At 45.2% G+C, this 26,404-nt stretch overlaps 1 protein-coding gene across 1 annotated transcript; it reads right to left on the bottom strand.

Moving 5' to 3' along the window:
- Nucleotides 1-3,233: 3,233 nt before the first annotated feature.
- Nucleotides 3,234-6,332, bottom strand: LOC123150759 (formate dehydrogenase, mitochondrial). Its single transcript, XM_044570589.1, has 6 exons — nt 6,145-6,332; nt 5,856-6,027; nt 4,601-5,141; nt 4,396-4,520; nt 3,855-3,967; nt 3,234-3,503 (listed from the first exon to the last, which is right to left on the bottom strand). The coding sequence occupies exons 1-6, from the start codon at nt 6,211-6,213 to the stop codon at nt 3,390-3,392; spliced, it is 1,134 nt and encodes a 377-aa protein (XP_044426524.1). The 5' UTR covers nt 6,214-6,332; the 3' UTR covers nt 3,234-3,389.
- Between the last annotated feature and the right edge of the window lie 20,072 nt (nt 6,333-26,404).

Consider the following 26,404-nt stretch of genomic DNA (forward strand, 5'->3'; position numbering starts at 1 on the left):
GTCGCTTTTAGTTGTGGTTCTATCACTCTTGTGCTTTTGCTCGGTGGCACGCTAGCGACGTCCAGCAATGCATTGTCGGCAGTTTTCTGCTTGTGCAGTCTGCTTTCTTTTATCACTTGTGTAAGAAGGCCACATATCTCATCACCTTGTATTGTTTGACCATTTGGCTTTTGTTACAAAGTGGCACCAAAGCCTATTATGTGAAATTCTCTTCACCCGCAAAAAAAAAAGTGAAATTCTCTTACCCCTTTTATCAGTACAGCAGACGAGTGCCCGTGAATGGTATGGTAAGGGCTAAGAAAAGTGTGACATTGGTGCTGCCTCCACCGATGGTTGTAGTAGATACTAGTGATGGGCAAGGAGCGCCCATATCATCGACATAACTTACAAAAACCACGACAATACACTAATGGAGAACAGGTTAGCAATGCAAAAGCCCCATCAGTGACGGACATGGCTGTGAAGGGCTCCTGCCACTGCTAACCCGCAACCTGTAATACGTGAGTAGTGGTGGGCGTTCTATGCAACCCACCACTTCTGCAAATACCAGTGGCGGGCCCTTCCTTCCACCCGCCACATTAGGGCAGGTACAATAGAGCCTAGTCAGTTGGCTGCATGCTGTTCCTCGTAAGAAAAATCCTAGCTGGAGTGAAGAGAAGGGAGGAGAGAGAAGGAAGCCGGCACTTTGTCTATCACCAGGCTACAACGCAAAATTCAAAGAACAACCGTCTGCTTGCAGCTCGATGTGAGCGCTAGAGCCGGCGCTCCCGATCTGGTGCGCCTCCCTGCTTCTTCCTCCCCCCACACACCAAATCTTCCACTGCCTCGCCCCCAAATCACTTCCCGCGCGCCAAAAAGATTGAAGCTTTAAAGCCTCCAAATCACCCGTAAATCAGCACCTCACCAACCCTAGAACCGCCGCCGGCATCAAATCAAGCAGATGGGTCAGCGCTCCAAAAGAACGCGTGCATCATTAGTAATTATTAAAATAGGGGAATATGATTGTTGGTTGGAGGAGCAATAGAGCTAAATACCATGTAAATCTTCCTCTGTACCACAACTAGGACACTTGTGTGAGCAAATCAGCCCAGTTGACAATTGTAGCCAATCCAGCTGAGGAAGTAATTAAAGTTTGCTTTGTTACACTAGCAGAACAACTTATATGATTCTTTTATAGTTTTATATAAGCTTCAGAGTAAAAGGAAATATTACATGTACTTCCAGCTAAGAACCATATGAGCAACCATATGTGTATGACCTGAAGTGAGATTCTGTGAAGTGTACATAAGGAATAAGCTGAGCATGCTACGAGCCTACGACTGACTCGATAATGAATCATAATGCCACTACTTACTGTCATGAGCATGCCATCATCATCTCATCATCACTGCATCCATGTTGAAATATTTACCATCTCCTTTTTCCATATAGTGGCTAGAGATTGTTGATGCAGATGGATTAGCCACTCGTTTCTATTGAAGTTCCAACTTATCATCATCAAGATCAAAACTAATGGCTTGTTTGCCAGAGATCTTATCTAATATTATGCTTGGTTATTGTCTTCTTATAAAGACCGGTGTAATGTCTAAATGTCGATGTCATAGTGCTATGTGCCATCAGCTTGTTGATTATCGTCATCAAGATCAAAACTAATATCTTGTTTGTTGGGCGTCTTATTTAGTCTTATGTTTGGTTAATGCTTCATTAGAAAGACTCATGTAATCACTGGCGGAGCTATGTGAGGGCAAAACCAGGCCATGGCCCGCCCAGCTCCGGAGGGAAATAAGAATTTTGTACATGTAACCAATCCAGTAGCAGACCAAACCAAAGTAGCAGTGCATGTCTCCTTCGCATGCATCCATCCAACACCGTCGACTCCCCTAGCACACTTACTAATGCCTACTTAATTGTATGGTTTAGAGTCAATAATTTTTTTGGCCCGCCCATCTTATTTGTTGTAGCTCCGCCACTGCATGTAATGTTTAAGTGTGGTGTCATGGTGCTATGCGCATCTGTTTGTTGCTTGCTTATTAATCAGTTGGTTGAATATTAATTAGTTCCCCGCAAAAAAAGAGAATATTAATCAGTTTCGTGAATGGCATACATATGCTGATTGAAATGGCCACACAGATGTAGCTTACACGGGATCACCATAGGTGATATGCACATACAAGTATTAAACGTCTAAGTATTTATTAGAGTCAGTCTTTCATCCAATGTAAAAGCCAACCTACTATGTGGGCGAAGGCTTTATGTGACCTAGCGGCGGTTTATAGCTAGTTGTGCTATTAACCATGCTCTTATACCCCCCCCCCCCCCCCAACAATGGTGTGCACTTTTAGACGCCACCGTTGGTAACCTCTCAGGCTAAAAAAAACACGGTGGACACAAAAAGTACTCGCCGACCCTAATGTCTTTCAGAAAGCACATCCTAGCAAAATTAAAGAACATGCCAGGAAACTTGAGGCACAACATGCAAATGCTTTGCTTATTCACCTCACTTTTTGCGTGTGCGTCTTATGCAGATAGAGAAGAAGATAGTTGTGGATACGAAGATCACTCTCGAAGCTTTACTCGCCCTCACCGCCAACCTTGAGGAGACTATCTGCCATCTTCAACTCTGAACTTTGGCATTTGAAGCGCAAACAAGGGTTTAAGCGGCTTAAGCTCATGACACTACATCAACGGAACCCTAGCGCCCAATGAAATCCCTCCAGATTGATGAAGACCGCAGGAGGACACTCCTCACGGGAGCGTTGGAGAGCAGCACAGACGACCATCTACTCCTCGGGACTGCAAGGGATGAGAACCCAGTCCTCGGATCCAGATATCTAGGAGCCGGATCCAGTGCCCTCCATGAAGGACTAGGCCGGAACTCGCCGGAGAGGAGCTTGGATACTGTGGGAAGTGAGTGATGTGGAGTGGAGTGCAGCTAAGGTTTCGCCCGGAGTGCGGATAGAGTTGAATATATGTTGGATCGGATGGGCCACAGTGGACCAAATCCGACATGGCGGGTGCGTCCAGGCATCCCTATATGGGATGGATATGGGAGTTGCCGGTCAGTCCGTGTGTCTGGGCTGGATTTGCCATGTCCGGTTGGGTGAGAATTCTGTGTCCGGTCAGTTACCGGGCAGCCCGTTTGGGGCGGATACGGTGTCCGGTTATAGATGCTCTATACACAAAACTAAGAGTAAAAAGAAAAACTAGCAGTACACACATCACAATCAGATAGCTTGATTCCAAAGCTTTTTTATTCATTGGCATGGTCGCAACCCCACGCAGACATCCATTATTTCCATTCTCAGAGAACACTCATACAACAACACAATGGTTTCTTCTCTCGCACCTCGCTTCAGATATGTTACCATGCAGCGCCGAGGGTTGGGTTACTACTTGTACTGGCTGGCGAGCTCGCCTTCCTTGACGATGTAGTTCTCCGCGGGGAAGTCCTCGCCCTTGAAGTACCTATCCAACATGTCCTTCACTCCAGCCGCGTACCTCAGCTGCAGCAATTGCCATCCACATCAGAAACACGGCAGGACAGTCAGTAGCAAAGCACGGTAATGGATAAACAGGCATAAACTGATCTAGGCTGCGTATGTGTGATGGTTAAGGTTGGCCTACTGTCTTAGTTGTATGTATTTGCTCTTGATGTAGATTATTCGTTGATTCTCCACTTATGAAGGAAAGGAAAACATAAGTTACCATATGCAGAATCCATTCGGAATAACTGACTACTGACTAGAATTCGTCCATAGCTTTGCTAATGCATACGGTCCGGTATCAGAACACCAAGTGCTGTAAATGACGATACGCCATAAGCCCAATGCTGAGATAAAAGCACAGAAGCTAACCTGTGCATCAATTGTAGTCCCAGAGATGTGAGGGGTCATTGCATGATTAGGCATGTAGCGCCATGGGTGATCCTTGGGTGCGGGTTGGGGGAACCAGACATCACCTCCATATCCTGAAAATCAGGAATGATGTACTTTGAGAAAAAGGAAATAATCCCCAAGATAGAAATATAAGGTACTGCATCATTCTCCTAATCTTGGACACAATTCAATAGGACACAATAATAACAGCCATCAAAGAAACAAGTGCCATGGCAAGAAACAGGATTGAACAGAATTTACAGAGGCATAGATCAACCTTTGTTTTTGTCAACACTAAGAGATACTCGTAGTTACCTACAAACTGGCATTATTGAGTACTTGACATTACTGCATTATGTTATATTGATTTCGAAATTTTATCATATTACCCCAGATAAATGCAAAGCATGAAAGACTAAATAAAATGATGTATTTCATAGACCCCAACAGCAAGAGTTAGATACACATCCTGCAGCATACTGGTGCTTAAAATAAGACTGATTAAGTGAAAGAATTGTACCAGCAATGTGACCGCTGGAGCAAGCATCAGCAACTGCCTGGGTATCCATGATTGCTCCCCGAGCGTTATTCACAATGATTACACCTTTCTTCATCTTTGCAATCTTTTCTTTGTTGAACATGCCTCTGAAGAAAGGACCAAACAGAATTTAGAGAACTGTAAATTAGAAGATAATGGAAAAGAACCGAGTGTGATGAATAGAAACCTAGTTTTCTCAGTAAGAGGTGTGTTTATCACAATGACATCACACTTTGGAAGCATAGCATCCAGGTCCTCTTCAAATTTCGCCCCAATTTCTTTCTCAAGCTCTGGGTTAATCTGAAGTCTGTCATGGTAGAGCAGGTTGCAGTTGAAGGGCTTAAGGCGCTGAAGTAAGAGCCTGCCAATACGACCTGCCCCGACAGTTCCGACGGTCTTCCCCTCAAGATCATAAGCCCTATGGGCAATGCCTGCAACATTCCATTCACCTTTAACGACCTGTTGGTAGCCAGGCAAGAAGTTCCTGAGCAGAATCAAGATGCGCATGAGCTCATCTTCTGCCACAGAGACAGTGTTACTTCCAGTGACCTCTGCCACTGTCAAGCCTGCAGCAGCAGCAGCTGGCAAATCAATATGGTCCGATCCAATCCCAGCAGTGAGAAGCAGCTCAAGGTTCTTTGCCTTCTTGATCCTCTCTGCAGTAACATAGGCTGGGTGGAATGGGGTGGTTATCAGAACATGCATGTCTTCAATGTGCTTCTCCAGCTCTGGGGACAAGAACAGCAATCATTTATTCACAAGTTAAGAGTCAGATAACAATAATCAGAGATATAAAACCATCTAATAATATATGTATCATAGTAATTTCATCTTATACAGGGTTCAAACATACAAGCACTTATACAGGGTTCAAACATACAAGCTAGATTGGAATGTATATAAGCATTTGAACTGATCCTGCAGCACAGCTCACATGATTTGGATACTTCCAGTTAGTTTGGGAAATTGTGATAAACTAGAAGAAAACCATCAATTGTCTGTCAATCGATTCATCAGAACACGGCTGCTTATTCCAAAAATAAATAAATAAAAACATGCTGCGTAGCTAAATAAGGAGCAAATCTCCCCTTTCACACGGAACAGATGAAAATTACTCTTCGCTACCATCAGCTAAAAAGCAGAGCAGTCGGATTACTCATAGCATTATAGACTACACAGTAACCCAGATAATTCAGAATTGATATATATCTGTTCAGTAAAACACTACTACATATCTGTTCAGTAAAGAGTTCTATACAGGTTCTGCCAAGTGCTGCCAAGTTCACTTCGTTTAGCGTTTTGAGATTTGTATCTGATGTATAGTACAATATATTCACGAACAGAGAAGCACATGAATTGCATTACAGAATCGTTAACAACTAATAATAAATTATAGGAAATTAAAAAACATGATAAGAATTGGGATGGTGTTGGGTACCGACCGCTGTTCAACCCCTCCTTGTCGTCGGTGACAATGTAGTGATGCCCCTTGGACTCGAGCCAGTCGCGTATGCCGAGGGCGCCCTCAACGCAGCCGACGAAGTTGGGGTTCTTGTCGGCGTACTCGCCGGCCTGGTAGAACACGCCCACGATCTTCTTGCTGCCCGCGGACGTCTGCGCCACGGGAAGACAGAAATCAAAACACGGCATTCCTCAGAGTCCCGTCAGCCAACCGCAGCACTTCTTCAGCAACCGAAACTTGCAGGAATCAAACCGAGCGAAAAAACTTACATGCGCGGCCCTGGATCCGACGGCCCGGTCGACGAGCTGCTTCGCGGCGGCCCTACACATCGCGGCCATGGGGACGGAGAGATCCCGGCGGAGGGAGGAGCAATCTGCCAGTCACCTCACGGGGAACGGCGAGTGAGGAAAAGAGGGGAGTGATGGCACACACAGTGAGGGCCGGACGGGACGGGTAGATAAAGCCGCCGCGCCGTCACGCTGACAGGTGGACCGCATCCTCGCCCACGTGGACGGGGTGCCTGCGCCGCGCGGCGGAGGTGGTCCCGGACGGAAGCGTGAGGGCATGCATGACCTGTGGGCCCGCCTTCCGGTGATGCCCCACGTCTCTGTGTGTCGCGTGCGCAGTGGTTTGTTTTGGCTTTTGTTCTGGTAGGAGTAGGATAGGAAAAGGACTTGGCCGATGGTGCCAGTAGTTGTCCACTGGAAAAGTGGGCGAGAAGATGCCGTGATGTGTGCCGTGGCTAGCTAGCGGCCGCTGGGGGGAGGAGAAGGGTGGCGAAGGATCAACGAACCGGACCACTGCTGGCGCTAGGAACGCACATTTCTTGCCGCCTCGAGGATTGTTTGTGTGAGTCATGCGTGCATGATCTTCAAGCGGGGGAGCGGTGGTTGGGAGCACAAACTCCTTTGTCAACTCATTAGCTTTGGTTTTCATCCCTTCATAGTTCCATGGCCGATAGATGATGTAGATGTATAAATAACCGAAATATGCATCATTTGGACTAAAAACGTCTCTCCAATGAATGAAACGAATGATGAAGATGTGTATTATGTAAAATGCATAACTAAGTGATGCAAAAAAACATCAGCTGACCACCCTAGATGTAAAACTGACAGCCACCCTCAAATGCCCAACCGTCGGTTCCTCCTCCCCCCCCACCCCCATCCCCGCGCGACCACCTCCTTGCGTCCCTCCGCAACTAGTTGAGCGCTTCTTACTGCATCTTCTTCGTGATATTAAATGCATAAGGTTTCCTCCCATTTACTATTTCATCTTGCCTAGAGGTCAGTAGCCCGCCTGGATTTCAATTCAGGATCAGTTGAATCACAATTAAAAGAAGCAGCACCCGCTTAGGCGCGCAGAGCACCTAGCTCGCCCGTTCGCCGGGGAAGCGGCGCATCGGTGTGTATCATAGGGATGTGGGGCGCAGGAGCTACTTGCGCCCGATCTGGAGGTCAGCGGGGTTTGAAGGGATGGCCGGGTGCGGTGCCAAGCACGGCGGTGCGGTGAGGTCGAGGGGAGGACGGAGGCATGGGACTGGGCCGGTGGTCGCTGGCGTTTCAAGGAAGATTGTAACACTGACTGGCTGGAGGTAGATGAAGGTGATCTGCCCGTTCTTTGTACATCGGACAACGCAGAAAAAAATAGATTAACCTATTTATTTCCAGTCGACTGTTATTTTGATAGGACCACACCTTGTGGTGTGCTGAAGGAGCATCTGCATTTCCCAGTCATTACTGTGCTCATATTTCAAAAATCCTAGAATCTAGTAATTTCGTGTGCCATGCATGTTGTAGAGCTATCATATGTCTCCCGTCATTTATTTCTCACTGACCTGCTATCTGCTACTTTTACACTGTACTACTTGTGCACACACTTCATCCGTACTCGCGCTATTGTTTCTTTATGCATGGGTATTTCAGACTCTGACGCAGTGTTGATGAATACACAAAAGAAAAGACAGAAGTCGCTCTAGTGTCATTCGAAGATAAGCACTAAGCGTTTCAGCGCTCTAAAGGGTGTAGTGTCAGCAGATGGAGACAGTAAATGTAGCTCTGTAGTTGATGATCTCAATTGCCACACACAACCAGCCCAGGTGCTTGCTTTAACTTTGTGCTGTCAAATGTGGTTGCATGTTGCATATGGTGTCTAGCTTGTATTGTTTCCAATTTGGTTAAATTGCATCTGCTTACTTTACACATTATACCTTTGATAATGACATGTCTTCCCGTTTTTGATACATACTACATATGTTTATTAATCATGTTTGTACATCAAACTAATACTTTTTTGTATCCCTCATCAATCACTTATGATGAGACAGTCACCCCAATGGGTTACTGTGAGACGCACTACTCGTTTAAAGAGTGCAGTGTCATCCTCCTCACATGATTCTCAAGAAATAGTAAGGCTAAATAAAGATAGTCAACGTAACTCTCTAGTTGATGACCGCAATTCACCTACACCACCATCGCAGGTGCTTGCTCTTACTTGACAGTGTGATATGTGGTTGCATGTTGCGTATGGTGTCTACCTTGTAATACTTCTAATTAGGGTAAATTGCTTCTGCTTAATTAACACATTATACCTGTGAATATGACCGCCTTTCTGTTTTTGGTACATACTACGTCTTTCTATTAACCATGTTCTTATATCAAACTACTTTTCGTGTGTATCCCTCATCAATCACTTCTGACGAGACACCTTCAAGTTGACAGTGTAATATTGGTTGCATCTTGCATATCATTTCAAACATGTATTGCCTCTAATTTGTTGAAGTGCCACTTATAATGAGACACATCTAACTTGGTAGAGTGATTTTGGTTGGATCTTTCATATGGTGTCTAGATTGCATTGCTTCCAATTTGTTGAAATGCCTTTTGCTTAGCATTTTTCATACATATTCCATCATCCTACAATGTGGTTGCCATACATAGAAATTGTGTTCGTCGGTATTATGCATCAACGAATCTGGAAGTGCGAATTTCATTCATTTTTCTTGTGTGTTTACTTGACAAGGCAAAATTTAAAAGGACAGAGGCACGGAATGATGGTGCTCCTCTAGAGCAACCGAAACAAATGATCTCTGCAGATTCTCTTGCTACTCCTACTGCAGTGCAAGTTCCAAATCTCATCTCCCATACTCCACAACCCCAGGTGCTTGCTCTATCATGGCAGTGTGATATCTGGTTGCATGTTGCATATGGTGCCTAGCTTGTATTGCTCCTAATTTGTTAAATTACATCTCCTTAGCTTACACATTATACATGTGAATATGACACGCCTTCCTGTTTTTGGTACATACTACATCTGCCTATCACACCATGTTCTTACATCAAACTATTGTTCTTGTGTATTCTGCATCTATCGCTTATGATGAAACAGTCACGCCCGTGGGTTAGTATGAGACGCGCTACTCTTATAAAGAGTGTAATTTCATCCTCCTCACATGATTCTCAAGAAACAACAAGCCTAAATGAAGATATTGAACATAGCTCTGTACTTGAAGACCGCACTTCCCTACACCACCATCACAGGTGCTTACTCTAACTTCGCAGTGTGATATGTGGTTGCATGTTGCATAGGGTGTCTAGTTTATAATGCTTCTAATTAGGGTAAATTGCATCTGCTTAGTTTACACATTATACCTGTGAATATGACATGCCTTCCTATTTTTGGTACACAGTACATCTATCTGTTAACCGTGTTCTTACATGAAACTACCTCTCTTTTGTATCCTGCATCAATCACTTATGATGAGACACCTTTATTCGTTGCATATTGCATAATATTTCTAGCCTGTTGCCATGTATTGCTTCTAATTTGGTCAAATACATTTGTTAGGCCACCCTTTTAATTTGGCAGAGTGATATTGGTTTCATCTTTTATATGGTTTCTAGCTTGCATTGCTTCTAACTAGTTCAAACACCTTGTGCTTAGTTTACACTTTATACATCATACATGTCAATATGTCATGTCGTCCTGTTTTTCATACATATTCCATCCTCCTATCCCGGTTGCCTTACATGAAATTAGTGTTCATCAGTATCATGCATCAATGAGTTCTGAAGAGCAAATTTTATTCCTTTTTCTTGTGGGTTTGACTTGACAAGGCAAAATCAGAAAAGAGGAAGGAAAAGAGTAAGGAAGGCGATGATGGTGGTCTTCTACAGCAACATAAACGGAGCATCTGTATGGATTCTCCTTGTACTGCTAGTGCATTAAAAGTTTCAAGTCTCTGCTCGCCTACTCCACCATCCAAGGTGCTTGCTCTAACTTGGCAATGTGATATCTGGTTACATGTTGCATATGATGTCTAGCTTGTATTGCTCCTAATTAGTGTAAACTGCATCTGCTTAGCTTACACATGATACGTGTGAATATGACACGCTTTCCAGTTTTTGGTACATACTATATCTGTCTATCACACCATGTTCTTACATGAAACTACTCTTCTTGTGTATCATGCATCGGTCACTTATGATGGGACACCTTTAAGTTGGCAGTGTGATATTGGTTTGCGTCTTGAATATGATTTCTAGCATGTAGTGATTCTAGTTTGATGAACGCCACCTATGACGAGACAGTTTTAACTTGGCAGAGTGATATTGATTGCACCTTCCATATGGTGTCTAGCTTGTAGTGCTTCTAATTTGTTGAAGTGCCTTCTGCTTAGTTACCACATCATAGGTGTGAATATGTCAAGCCGTCCAGTTTTTCATACATATTTCATCCTCGTATCATGATTTTGCCTTTCATCAGAGTAGTGTTCAACAGTATCATGCATGAATGAGTTCCGAAGAGCGAATTTTATTCCTTTTTCTTGTTGGTTTGACCTCACAATGCAAAATCAATAAAGCGGAAGAAAATTGGTAAGGCATTGGATGATGGTGGTCCTTCCGAGCAACTGAAACAGAGGGTCTCTACAGATTCTAGTCCGCCATCCTCCCAACAAGATTCGCAAGACAACGCAAGGCTAGACAGTCAACGTAGTTGTGTAGATGATGAGCACATCTCCCCTACTCCAGCATCACATGTGCTTGCTCTAACTTGGCACTATTATATGTGGTTGCATGTTGCGTATGATGTCTAGATTGTATTGCTTCTAACTTTGTTGAATTACATCTGCTTACTTTACACATAATGCCTGTGAATATGACACGTGTTCCTGTTTCTAGAACATACTATATCTGATCACACCATGTTCTTACATCAGACTACTGTTCTTGCATATCACGCATCAGTCACTTATGATAAGGCACCTTTAAATCGCCACTATGATATTGGTTGTGTCTTGCATATGATTTCTAGCATGTACTGCTTCTAATTTGTTGAAACCCAGACAGTTTGAACTTGGCAGAGTGATATTGGTTGCATCTTTCATATGGTGTGTAGCTTGCAGTGCTTCTAATTTGTTGAAACACCTTCTGCTTAGTTACCACATCATAGGTGTGAATATGTCACGTTGTCCTGTTTTTCGTACATATTCCATCCTCGTATCATGTGTTTGCCTTTCATCCGAGTAGTGTTCGTCAGTATCATGCATGAATGAGTTCTGAAGAGCGAATTTTATTCCTTTTTCTTATCAGTTTGACTTCACAATGCAAAATCAATACAGTTGAAGGAAATTAGTCCGATAGTGGATGATGGTGGTCCTTCGGAGCAACTCAAACAGAGGGTCTCTACAGATTCTACTCCGCCATCCTCCCAACAAGATTCGCAAGACAACATAAGGCTAGACATTCAATGTAGCTGTGTAGATGATGAGCACCTCCCCTATTCCACCATCACAGGTGATTGCTCTAACTTGGCACTATTATATGTGGTTGCATGTTGCGTATGATGTCTAGCTTGTATTGCTTCTAACTTTGTTGAACTGCATCTGCTTACTTTTCACATAATGCTTGTGAATATGACACGTGTTTTTGTTTCTAGAACATACGTGTAGATGATGAGCACATCTCCCCTACTCCACCATAATAGGTGCTTGCTCTAACTTGGAACTGTTATATGTGCTTGTGTGTTCCGTATGCTGTCTAGTTTGTATTGCTTCTGATTTTGTTGAATTGCAGCTGCTTAGCTTGCAACTTATACCTGCAACGACCACTTACCCATAAGACACATTTAACTTGGGAGTGTGATGTAGGTTGCATCTTGCATCTTGCATTGTCTTCTAGCTTGTACTGCTTCTAATTTCTTGAAATGGCACTTACGGCGAGACACTTTTGTCACACCCTCGATGCGGCTATATCTCCCACGTGTCGAAGCACGACTTAGAGGCATAACCGCATTGAAAGCAATGTCGCAAGTGAGCTAATCTTCGCAAACAACCCATGTAATACAATAGGGGAAAAGATACATAGTTGGCTTACAATCGCCACTTCACACAATTAGATGAATAAAGCATTACATCATCCCAATACACTCAAGGTCCGACTACGGAACCAAAATAAAAGAAGAACCCCAAATGCGACAAAGGTCCCCGATCGACCCCAACTAGGCTCCACTACTGATCAACTAGAACGAAACAACATAAAGGACAAGATCTTCATAGAGCTCCTCCTTGAGCTTGGTTGCGTCATCTGCACGGACTCATCGGCACCTGCAAGCTGGTTTTGGAAGTATCTGTGAGCCACGGGGACTCAGCAATGTCACACCCTCGCAATCAAGACTATTTAAGCTTATGGGTAAGGTAAAAGGTATGAGGTGGAGCTGCAGCAAGCGACTAGCATATATGGTGGCTAACATACGCAAATGAGAGCGAGAAGAGAAGGCAAAGCACGGTCGATAAAAGTATGATTAAGAAGTGATCCTAAACAACCTATGTCAAGCATAAATCCAACACTGTGTTCACTTCCCGGACTCCGCCGGAAAGAGACCATCACGGTTACACACGCGGTTGATGTATTTTAAATTAAGGTCAACTTCAGGTTTTCTACAACCGGACATTAACAAATTCCCATCTGCCCATAACCGCGGGCACGGCTTTCGAAAGTTCAAATCCCTGCAGGGGTGTCCCAACTTAGCCCATCACAAGCTCTCACGGTCAACGAAGGAATAAACCTTCTAGCGGGAAGACCCGATCAGACTCGGAATCCCGGTTACAAGACATTTCGACAAGGTAAAACTAAACCAGCAACACCGCCTGAATGTGCCGACAAATCCCGATAGGAGCTGCACATATCTCTTTCTCAGGGCACACTCAGATTGTCCTAGGTACGGGTAGGCCAGCCCAGAGTTGCCCCTGGTGGTCACCGGCAGCTGACAGGTTGGACCAACACTCAGAGGAGCACTGGCCCGGGGGTTTAAAATAATGATGACCCTTGGGCGCGCGACCCCCAAGGGAAAAGAAAAGGCTGGGTGGCGAATGGTAAAACCAATGTTGGGCATTGCTGGAAGAGTTTTACTCAAGCGAACTGTCAAGGGGTTCCCATTATTACCCAACCGCGTAAGGAACGCAAAATCCGGGAACATAACACCGATATGATGGAAACTAGGGCGGCAAGAGTGGAACAAAACACCAGGCATAAGGCCGAGCCTTCCACCCTTTACCAAGTATATAGATGCATTAATTAAATAAGATATATAGTGATATCCCAACAAGTAAACATGTTCCAACAAGGAACAACATCTCCATGTTCCAACAAGGAACAAACTTCAATCTTCACCTGCAACTAACAACGCTATAAGAGGGGCTGAGCAAAGCGGTAACATAGCCAATCAACGGTTTTCTAGGACAAGGTGGGTTAGAGGCTTGGTTCAACAATATGGGAGGCATGATAATCAAGTGGTAGGTATCGCAGCATAGGCATAGCAAAAGAGCGAGCATCTAGCAAGCAAAGATAGAAGTGATTTCGAGGGTATGATCATCTTGCCTGAAATCCCGCAAGGAAGAAGAATGAGTCCATGAAGAAGACAAACGGACGTAGACGAACGGTTCCTCACAAGCACGACGTTATCGGATCCAACCCGAAGAAGCAAACACCGGAAAGAAGCACACAATCATGGTAAACAACCAACACATAATCATGGCATGATGCACAATCAAGTATGGTGCATGTCCGGTTTAAATATGCATGGCATGGCAAAGTGCACAAACAATCCTACAAATTAAGTGGACCTCAATATGCAACTCCGTTGCATATTGATGAAACACCACATTCAAGTTATTTAGTTCTCTATCGTTTAGGTACTCAACAATATTAAATGTTGTTAGCATGGCAAGAGGGGAAGCATAAGAAAACTAAACATTTAGGCAAGTTTAAATGAGGCCGGAAATAACAAACAACAAATCCGGTAAATCCCCATATGCAATTATCAATTTGGTGCAACAACAATTTTAACATTTAAATGTTATTATCATGATGCGAATGACATGTGCAAGTTTTATGCAATTTTAAGAAAAGTTGACAAGGGCATATTAAGAAGCATTTGTCATCGTGGCGGAAATGAAAAGGGGTGCCACGACAACGATAATGAAACGGTGCCACGGCAACGTCCCGGTTCCGGTAACTCGATTGAGATGCCGATGCAAAGGAGAAGTGCGCGGATGCGTGCAAAAGATGGTGGGGCGCTCCCGGATTCCGGGTGTCCCACGAGTTGGCGACAAGGAAAACGAGTGACAAATTTGGACACGGTGCAAACACGAGCATCTCAAACATCGCAAGCATTCATTCACGGACGTCGTCTCGAGGTTATACCTTCGAAGCGTGCAAGCGGGACAGTTCTCGTGACGGCGGTAGTGGAAGTAGTCGTTCTCGCACGCTCTAGGGTCGACGGTAGAAGTTCTCGCGATCTCGGCGACGGTAGTGGTACATGTTCGTTCGGAGAGGTACTTGATGACTCCAACGTCTTCGGAGCGACGGTAGTGGTACACGGTCCACGAGACGTCGATCGTTCGGGGTCTGACTTGCGGGTCTTGCCGACATTAGTGGTACTTGGCATTATTGTGTAGACGAACTTGGCGCATCCGAAGGGACACACTCGTCGTCGTGGGAACTTGGTGAATCCGAGGTCTTCGAGGTTGACGGTAGTTGTACATCTCATAGTGGAACTAGACGGATCCGAGGACTCTGAGCATCGTGGTACTTGGTCAACGACCACACGCGCTCGTCCCTGGGTGCGAGGCAAAGGAGGTTGTCGGAGTTGGCCGGCTCCGGTGGAGGGAGCCGAGGTGCTCGAGGAGGACCCGGTGGAGGCTGGAGCTGCTGCTGTTTGAGGATGACAAGGACGCCACAACGCAGAGGGGCTCGGTGCTGCTGGGCGGGAGTAGAGGAGAGGCAGAGGCGCCTGGCTGCGGAGGTCGGGGCGGAGCTGCGGCGGAGCTGCTGCACCGGCTAACGACGACGAAGGCAGAGGTGGGGAACGGGCTCTGGGGCTCTGGGAGGACGAAGATGGTGTGAGGCAGTGACCTGCGAGGTCGTCGGCGCGGGCGCCATGGCGGGGAGGTGACGAGGATCCGGGCAAGGCATCAATAGCAGAGGCAGGGGAAGGAGAGGCGGCGAGCGTGCGAGACAGATCAAGGGAGATAGGGATCGGGGTGTGGGTCTCTCCTCTGCTGAGCGATGCATGTGTGGCGGCGGTGGAAGGGAACGAGGAGGAGAAGGATCGAGAGGAGAGGGGGGACTGCGGCTGGGCCTCGCTAGCCTAGGGTTAGGAATAGCTGGGGCGGCTGGGCCTCGGTGCAACTGGGCTGCGCGGCTGGGCTGAGCTCCCTCTCCTTTCCAAAATCATCCCTTTCTTAAACTAATGTGTATATAAATAAACAACCAACAAAGGGGGAAATCCAGGGGGTTTTTGGTTAGGAATATGAGATATATAAAAATATATCTGGAACCCTGGATTTATGTAGGGTTTGAATAAATTGCTCTGGCATTTTTAGAAGGTAGAAAAATAATTATAGTTTGAATTATTTTCAAACTTCAATCATTTTTTAACCTGACCAAAACAACTTCGAATGGGATGAAATCTGACAGAGAGGGTGTAGGAAAAAGGCAAGATTTATAGGGAAAAGATGAACATTAATGGAGGAGGAATAAGGTCGCTTGCAAAGACATGAAAAACGAAGGAAGTGGGAGGGATGATGCATGGGTATGGCTTGAGAGAGAGATGACAAGGAAAAAATATATGAAGTTAAGTCGGATATAAGAAGAGTTGAAGAGTAATGCAATTGTGTGATGGGTGATTCCAAGTTAATGGGATATTTAATATAGATCCCTAATATTGGGAGGATATGTTATAAAGAGAAGTCACTCTTCCCTCAATTTAAATGGATCGAAGATCCACACAATTTATTTAGTTGAGATGCAGAAGATTTATGAGATGATGGCATGATGACATGATGCAATGCACATGATGCAATGATGAATGCAATGAACCAAATAAATCACACGACGAAACCCGAAAACCCTGGAAGGCATCTGAAGCTCCAGTCTTGGGGCGTCACAACTTTTTACCTGAAAGAGTGATATTGGTTGCACGTTCATATGGTGTCTAGCTTTCATTTCTTCTAATTTTGTTTAAATGCCTTCTGCTTACTGTTTTTCATACATATTCCATCCTCCTATCGTACGTGTGAATATGCAATGCTATCTTTTTTTGTATATATTCCATCCTCCTATCCTGTGCTTGACTTACATCAAAGTAGTGTTTGTCTGTATCATGCATCAACCAGTTATGAAAGCTAATTTTATTCATCTTCTTGTAAGGCAATATCAGACAATAGGAAGGAAAAGAGTAAGTTAGGGGATGTTGGTGGTCCTCCGGACCGACGCAAACAGAGACTCTCTAGATTTGCCACTGCTACTGCTAATGAAGTTGAAGTCCCAAGTCTACATGATGAGTTCATCTCCCGTACTCCACCATCGCAGGTGCTTGCCCTGAATTGACAGTGTGATAATTGGTTTCGTGTTGCATATGTTGTCTAGCCTGTATTTCTTCTATTTTGATTAAATTGCACCTGCTGAGTTTATACGTTATACATGTGCATATGGCATGCCTTTCTGTATCTAGAATACACTGCATCTATCTATCATACCATGTTCTTACATCAAAGTACTGCTGTTGTGTATGTTGGGGATCGTAGCAGAAATTAAAAAATTTCTACGCATCACCAAGATCAATCTATGGAGTATTCTAGCAACGAGGGGAATAGGAGTGCATCTACATACCCTTGTAGATCGCGAGCGGAAGCGTTCAAGTGAACGGGGATGATGGAGTCATACTCGCCGTGATCCAAATCACCGATGACCAAGTGCCGAACTGACATCACCTCCACGTTCAACACACGTACGGTTGGGAAGACGTCTCGTCCTTCTTGATCCAGCAAGGGGGAAGGAGAGGTTGATGAAGATCCAGCAGCACGACGGCGTGGTGGTGGATGCAGCAGGATCCCGGCAGGGCTTAACCAAGCACAAGCGGGGAGGAGAGGTGTTACGGAGGGAGAGGGAGGCGCCAAGAGCAAGGTGCGGCTGCCCTCCCTCCCTTCCACTATATATAGGGGCTAGGGGGGGCGCATGCCCCCTTGGAGATCCCATCTAAAGGGGGGGGGGCGGCCCCTGGGGGCAACGGCCCCCTTAGGGTTTCCAACCATGGGGGCGCATGCCCCCTCGGGGGGCAACGGCCCCCTAGGGTTTCCAACCCTAGGCGCCTTGGGCCCTTGGGTGGGGCGCACCAGCCCATCAGGGTCTGGTTCCCACGCCACTTTAGCCCATGGGGCCCTCCGGGATAGGTGGCCCCATCCGGTGGACCCCCGGGACCCTTCCGGTGGTCCCGGTACAATACCGGTAACCCCTGAAACCTTCCCGCTGGCCGAAACTGGACTTCCTATATATAAATCTTTACCTACCGACCATTCCAGAACTCCTCGTGACATCCAGGATCTCATCCGGGACTCCGAACAACTTTCGGGTTATTGCATACTAATATCTCTACAACCCTAGCGTCACCGAACCTTAAGTGTGTAGACCCTACGGGTTCGGGAGACACACAGACATGACCGAGACGCCTCTCCGGTCAATAACCAACAGCGGGATCTGGATACCCATGTTGGCTCCCACATGCTCCTCGATGATCTCATCGGATGAACCACGATGTCGAGGACTTAATCAACCCCGTATTCAATTCCCTTTGTCAATCTGTACGTTACTTGCCCGAGACTCGATCGTCGGTATCCCAATACCTTGTTCAATCTCGTTACCGGCAAGTCACTTTACTCGTACCGTAATGCATGATCCCGTGACCAACCCCTTGGTCACATTGAGCTCATTATGATGATGCATTACCGAGTGGGCCCAGAGATACCTCTCCGTCATATGGAGTGACAAATCCCAGTCTCGATTCGTGCCAACCCAACACACACTTTCGGAGATACCTGTAAAGTACCTTTATATTCACCCAGTTACGTTGTGACGTTTGGCACACCCAAGGCACTCCTACGGTATCCGGGAGTTGCACAATCTCATGGTCCAAGGAAATGATACTTGACATTCAGAAAAGCTACAGCAAATGAACTACACGATCTTTGAGCTAAGCTTAGGATTGGGTCTTGTCCATCACATCATTCTCCTAATGATGTGATCCCGTTATCAATGACATCTGATGTCCATAGTCAGGAAACCATGACTATCCTTTGATCAACGAGCTAGTCAACTAGAGGCTCACTAGGGACGTGTTGTGGTCTATGTATTCACACATGTATTACGATTTCCGGATAATACAATTATAGCATGAATAATAGACAATTATCATGAACAAGGAAATATAATAATCATTTTATTATTGCCTCTACGGCATATTTCCAACAGTCTCCCACTTGCACTAGAGTCAATCATCTAGTTACATTGTGATGAATCGAACACCCATGGAATTCTGGTGTTGATCATGTTTTGCTCTAGGGAGAGGTTTAGTCAACGGATCTGCTACATTCAGGTCCGTATGTACTTTACAACTTTCTATGTCTCCATTTTGAACACTTTCACGAATGGAGTTGAAGCGACGCTTGATATGCCTGGTCTTCCTGTGAAACCTGGGCTCCTTGGCAAGGGCAATAGCTCCAGTGTTGTCACAGAAGAGAGTCATCGGCCCCGACGCATTGGGTATGACTCCTAGGTCAGTGATGAACTCCTTCACCCAGATTGCTTCTTGTGCTGCCTCCGAGGCTGCCATGTATTCTGCTTCACATGTAGATCCCGCCACGACGCTTTGCTTGCAACTGCACCAGATTACTGCCCCACCATTCAAAATATACACGTATCCGGTTTGTGACTTAGAGTCATCCAGATCTCTGTCGAAGCTAGCGTCGACGTAACCCTTTACGACGAGCTCTTCGCCACCCCCATAAACGAGAACCATATCCTTGGTCCTTTTCAGGTACTTCAGGATGTTTTTGACCGTTGTCCAGTGTTCCTTGTCGGGATTACTTTGGTACCTACCTACCAAAGTTACGGCAAGGTTTACATCAGGTCTGGTACACAGCATGGCATACATAATAGACCCTATGGCTGAGGCATAGGGGATGACACTCATCTCTTCTATATCTTCTGCCATGGTCGGGCATTGAGCCGTGCTCAATCGCACACCTTGCAATACAGGCAAGAACCCCTTCTTGGACTGATCCATATTGAACTTCTTCAATATCTTGTCAAGGTACGTACTTTGTGAAAGATCGATGAGGTGTCTCGATCTATCTCTATAGATCTTGATGCCTAATATATAAGCAGCTTCTCCAAGGTCCTTCATTGAAAAACACTTGTTCAAATAGGCCTTTATGCTTTCCAAGAATTCTATATCATTTCCCATCAACAGTATGTCATCCACATATAATATGAGAAATGCTACAGAGCTCCCACTCACTTTCTTGTAAACGCAGGCTTCTCCATAAGTCTGCATAAACCCAAATGCTTTGATCATCTCATCAAAGTGAATGTTCCAACTCCGAGATGCTTGCACCAGCCCATAGATTGAGCGTTGGAGCTTGCACACCTTGTTAGCATTCTTAGGATCGACAAAACCTTCCGGCTGCATCATATACAATTCTTCCTTAAGAAAGCCGTTAAGGAATGCCGTTTTGACGTCCATTTGCCATATCTCATAATCATAGAATGCGGCAATTGCTAACATGATTCGGACGGACTTCAGCTTCGCTACGGGTGAGAAAGTCTCATCGTAGTCAACCCCTTGAACTTGTCGATAACCCTTAGCGACAAGTCGAGCCTTATAGATGGTCACATTACCATCCGCGTCTGTCTTCTTCTTAAAGATCCATTTATTTTCTATGGCTCGCCGATCTTCGGGCAAGTTAGTCAAAGTCCATACTTTGTTTTCATACATGGATTCTATCTCGGATTTCATGGCTTCTAGCCATTTGTCGGAATCTGGGCCCGCCATCGCTTCTTCATAGTTTGAAGGTTCACCGTTGTCTAACAACATGATTTCCAAGACAGGGTTGCCGTACCACTCTGGTGCGGAACGTGTCCTTGTGGACCTACGAAGTTCAGTAGGAGCTTGATCCGAAGTATCTTGATCATCATCATTAATTTCCTCTCTAATCGGTGCAGGCACCACAGGAACATTTTCCTGAGCTGTGCTACTCTCTGCTTCAAGAGGAAGTACTTCATCAAGCTCTACTTTCCTCCCACTTACTTCTTTCAAGAGAAACTCCTTCTCTAGAAAGGATCCATTCTTGGCAACGAAGATCTTGCCTTCGGATCTGAGGTAGAAGGTATACCCAATGGTTTCCTTAGGGTATCCTATGAAGACGCATTTTTCCGACTTGGGTTCGAGCTTTTTAGGTTGAAGTTTCTTGACATAAGCATCGCATCCCCAAACTTTTAGAAACGACAGCTTAGGTTTCTTCCCAAACCATAATTTATACGGTGTCGTCTCAACGGATTTCGACGGAGCCCTATTTAAAGTGAATGCGGCAGTCTCTAAAGCATAGCCCCAAAATGATAGCGGTAAATCGGTAAGAGACATCATAGATCGCACCATATCTAATAGAGTGCGATTACGACGTTCGGACACACCATTAGCTGAGGTGTTCCAGGCGGCGTGAGTTGTGAAACTATTCCACATTTTCTTAAGTGTGTGCCAAATTCGTGACTCAAGTATTCTCCCCCACGATCTGATCGCAAGAACTTGATTTTCCTGTCACGTTGATTCTCAACCTCACTCTAAAATTCCTTAAACTTTTCAAATGTCTTAGACTTGTGTTTCATTAAGTTGACATACCCATATCTACTCAAGTCAGCAGTGAGGGTGAGAACATAACGATAGCCACCGCGAGCCTCAACACTCACTGGACCGCACACATCAGTATGTATGATTTCCAATAAGTTGGTTGCTCACTCCATTGTTCCTGAGAACGGAGTGTTGGTCATTTTACCCATGAGGCATGGTTCGCACGTGTCAAATGATTCGTAATCAAGAGACTCTAAAAGTCCATCTGCATGGAGCTTCTTCATGCGTTTGACACCTATGTGACCAAGGCGGCAGTGCCACAAGTATGTGGGACTATCATTATCAACCTTACATCTTTTGGTATTCACACTATGAATATGTGTAGCATTACGCTCGAGATTCATTAAAAATAAACCATTCACCATCGGAGCATGACCATAAAACATATCTCTCATATAAATAGAACAACCATTATTCTCGGATTTAAATGAGTAGCCATCTCGAATTAAACGAGATCCTGATACAATGTTCATGCTCAAAGCTGGCACTAAATAACAATTATTGAGGTTTAAAACTAATCCTGTAGGTAAATGTAGAGGTAGCGTGCCGACGGTGATCACATCGACCTTGGAACCATTCCTGACGCGCATCGTCACCTCGTACTTCGCCAGTCTCCGCTTATTCCGCAACTCCTGCTTTGAGTTACAAATGTGAGCAACCGCACCGGTATCAAATACCCAGGAGCTACTACGAGTACTGGTAAGGTACACATCAATTACATGTATATCACATATACCTTTCGTGATGCCGGCCTTCTTGTCTGCTAAGTATTTGGGGCAGTCCCGCTTCCAGTGACCACTTCCCTTGCAATAAAAACACTCAGTCTCGGGCTTGGGTCCATTCTTTGGCTTCTTCCCGGCAGCTTGCTTACCGGGCGCGGCAACTCCCTTGCCGTCCTTCTTGAAGTTCTTCTTACCCTTGCCTTTCTTGAACTTAGTGGTTTTATTCACCATCAACACTTGATGTTCCTTTTTGACTTCTACCTCTGCTGATTTCAGCATTGCAAATACTTCAGGAATGGTCTTTTCCATCCCCTGCATATTGAAGTTTATCACAAAGCTCTTGTAGCTTGGTGGAAGCGACTGAAGGATTCTGTCAATGACCGCGTCATCCGGGAGATTAACTCCTAGCTGAGTCAAGCGGTTATGCAACCCAGACATTTTGAGTATGTGCTCACTGACAAAACTATTTTCCTCCATCTTACAGCTGAAGAACTTGTCGGAGACTTCATATCTCTCGACCCGGGCATGAGCTTGAAAAACCATTTTCAGCTCTTCGAACATCTCATATGCTCCGTGTCTCTCAAAACGCTTTTGGAGCCCCGGTTCTAAGCTGTAAAGCATGCCGCACTGAACGAGTGAGTAATCATCAACACGTGTCTGCCAAGCGTTCATAACGTCTTGGTTCTGTGGGACGGATGCGTCACCTAGCGGTGCTTCTAGGACATAATCTTTCTTGGCAGCTATGAGGATGATCCTCAGGTTCCGGACCCAGTCTGTATAGTTGTTGCCATCGTCTTTCAGCTTGGTTTTCTCTAGGAACGCGTTGAAGTTGAGGACAACATGGGCCATTTGATCTACAAGACATATTGTAAAGATTTTAGACTAAGTTCATGATAATTAAGTTCGTCTAATCAAATTATTAAATGAACTCCCACTCAGATAGACATCCCTCGAGTCATCTAAGTATGACATGATCCGAGTTAACTAGGCCGTGTCCGATCATCACGTGAGACAGACTAGTCAACATCGGTGAACATATTCATGTTGATCGTATCTTCTATACGAATCATGCTCGACCTTTCGGTCTTCTGTGTTCCGAGGCCATGTTTGTACATGCTAGGCTTGTCAAGTCAACCTAAGTGTATTGCGTGTGTAAATCCGTCTTACACCCGTTGTATTCGAACGTTAGAATCTATCACACCCGATCATCACGTGGTGCTTCGAAACAACGAACCTTCGCAATGGTGCACACTTAGGGGGAACACTTTCTTGAAATTATTATGAGGGATCATCTTATTTAAGCTACCGTCGTTCTAAGCAAATAAGGTGTAAAACATGATAAACATCACATGCAATGAAATAGTGACATGATATGGCCAATATCATTTGCTCCTTTGATCTCCATCTTCGGGGCTCCATGATCATCGTTGTCATCGGCATGACACCATGATCTCCATCATCATGATCTCCATCATCGTGTCTTCTTGAAGTTCTCTCGTCATCTATTACTTCTACTACTATGGCTAACGCTTTAGCAATAAAGTAAAGTAATTACATGACGTTTATGTTGACACGCAGGTCATAAATAAATAAAGACAACTCCTATGGCTTCTGCCGGTTGTCATATTCATCGACATGCAAGTCGTGATTCCTATTACAAGAACATGATCAATCTCATACATCACATATATCATTCATCATTCATCACAACCTTTGGCCATATCACATCACAAAACACTTGCTGCAAAAACAAGTTAGACGTCCTCTAATTGTTGTTGCAAGTTTTTATGTGGCCGCTATAGGTTTCTAGCAAGAACGTTTCTTACCTACGCCAAAACCACAATGTGAATTGCCAATTTCTATTTACCCTTCATAAGGACCCTGTTCATCGAATCCGATCCGACTAAAAGTGGGAGAGACAGACACCCGCCAGCCACCTTATGCAACTAGTGCATGTCAGTCGGTGGAACCGGTCTCACGTAAGCGTACGTGTAAGGTTGGTCCGGGCCGCTTCATCCCATGATGCTGCCGAATCAAGATAAGACTAGTAACGGCAAGATAACTGACAATATCGACGCCCACAACTACTTTGTGTTCTACTCGTGCATAGTAACTACGCATAAACCTGGCTCATGATGCCACTATTGGGGATCGTAGCAGAAATTAAAAAATTTCTACGCATCACCAAGATCAATCTATGGAGTATTCTAGCAACGAGGGGAATAGGAGTGCATCTACATACCCTTGTAGATCGCGAGCGGAAGCGTTCAAGTGAACGGGGATGATGGAGTCGTACTCGCCGTGATCCAAATCACCGATGACCAAGTGCCGAACTGACAGCACCTCCGCGTTCAACACACATACGGTTGGGAAGACGTCTCCTCCTTCTTGATCCAGCAAGGGGGAAGGAGAGGTTGATGAAGATCCAGTAGCACGACGGCGTGGTGGTGGATGCAGCAGGATCCCGGCAGGGCTTCACCAAGCACACGCGGGGAGGAGAGGTGTTACGGAGGGAGAGGGAGGCGCCAAGAGCAAGGTGCGGCTGCCCTCCCTCCCTTCCACTATATATAGGGGCTAGGGGGGTGCATTCCCCCTTGGAGATCCCATCTAAAAGGGGGGGGGGGCGGCCCCTGGGGGCAACGGCCCCCTTAGGGTTTCCAACCAGGGGGCGCATGCCCCCTCGGGGGGCAACGACCCCCTACGGTTTCCAACCCTAGGCGCCTTGGGCCCTTGGGTGGGGCGCACCAGCCTATCAGGGGCTGGTTCCCACGCCACTTCAGCCCATGGGGCCCTCCGGGATAGGTGGCCCCATCTGGTGGACCCCCGGGACCCTTTCGGTGGTCCCGGTACAATACCGGTAACCCCCGAAACCTTCCCGCTGGCCGAAACTGGACTTCCTATATATAAATCTTTACCTCCGGACCATTTCAGAACTCCTCATGACGTCCGGGATCTCATCCGGGACTCCGAACAACTTTCGAGTTACCGCATACTAATATCTCTACAACCCTAGCGTCACCGAACCTTAAGTGTGTAGACCCTACGGGTTCGGGAGACACGCAGACATGACCGAGACGCCTCTCCGATCAATAACCAATAGCGGGATCTGGATACCCATGTTGGCTCCTACATGCTCCTCGATGATCTCATCAGATGAACCACAATGTCGAGGACTTAATCAATCCCGTATTAAATTCCCTTTGTCAATCGGTACGTTACTTGCCCGAGACTCGATCGTCGGTATCCCAATACCTTGTTCAATCTCATTACCGGCAAGTCACTTTACTCGTACCGTAATGCATGATCCCATGACCAACCCCTTGGTCACATTGAGCTCATTATGATGATGCATTACCGAGTGGGCCCAGAGATACCTCTCCGTCATACGGAGTGACAAATTCCAGTCTCGATTCGTGCCAACCCAACAAACACTTTTGGAGATACATGTAAAGTACCTTTATAGTCACCCAGTTACGTTGTGACATTTGGCACACCCAAGGCACTCCTACGGTATCCGGGAGTTGCACAATCTCATGGTCTAAGGAAATGATACTTGACATTCAGAAAAGCTACAGCAAACGAACTACACGATCTTTGAGCTAAGCTTAGGATTGGGTCTTGTCCATCACATCATTCTCCTAATGATGTGATCCCGTTATCAATGACATCTAATGTCCATAGTCAGGAAACCATGACTATCCTTTGATCAACGAGCTAGTCAACTAGAGGCTCACTAGGGACGTGTTGTGGTCTATGTATTCACACATGTATTACGATTTCCGGATAATACAATTATAGCATGAATAATAGACAATTATCATGAACAAGGAAATATAACAATAATTTTATTATTGCCTCTAGGGCATATTTCCAACAGTTTATCCTGCATCAGTCACTCATGATTGGACGCTTTTAACATGTCAGTTTAATAGTGGTTGCATCTTGCATTGATTTCTACGTTGTATTGCTTCTAATTTTTCAAAATGCCACATATGACAAGACACTTTTAACTAGGTAGAGTGATATTGGTTGCATCTTTCATATGGTGTCTAGCTTGCATTACTTATTTTTTCTTGAAAATCCTCCTGCTTAGTTTACACATCGTAGCTGTGAATATGTCATGCCGTCCTGTTTTTCTTACATATTCCATCCTCATATGGTTGTCTTACATCAAAGTATTGCTTGTTTGTATCATGCATCATTGAGTTCTGAAGAGCGATTTAATTCTTTTGTGTTGTGGGTACGGCTTGACATGGTAAAGTCAAAAAGAGCAAGGAAAAGAATATAGTAGGGAATGGTGTTACTCATTGGGTGAAACGAAAAAGGATCTGCCTGATACGTCTCCAACGTATCTATAATTTTTGATTGTTCCATGCTATTATATTATCTATTTTGGATGTTTAATGGGCTTTAATATGCTATTTTATATTATTTTTGGGACTAACCTATTAAGTGGAGGTCCAGTGCCAGTTTCTGTTTTTTTGCCTATTTTAGAGTTTCGCACAAAAGGAATACCAAACGGAATCCAAACGGAATGAACCCTTCATGATGATCTTTCTTGGACCGA

This window comes from Triticum aestivum, chromosome 7A (assembly GCF_018294505.1).
Source record: "Triticum aestivum cultivar Chinese Spring chromosome 7A, IWGSC CS RefSeq v2.1, whole genome shotgun sequence".
NCBI lineage: Eukaryota > Viridiplantae > Streptophyta > Magnoliopsida > Poales > Poaceae > Triticum > Triticum aestivum.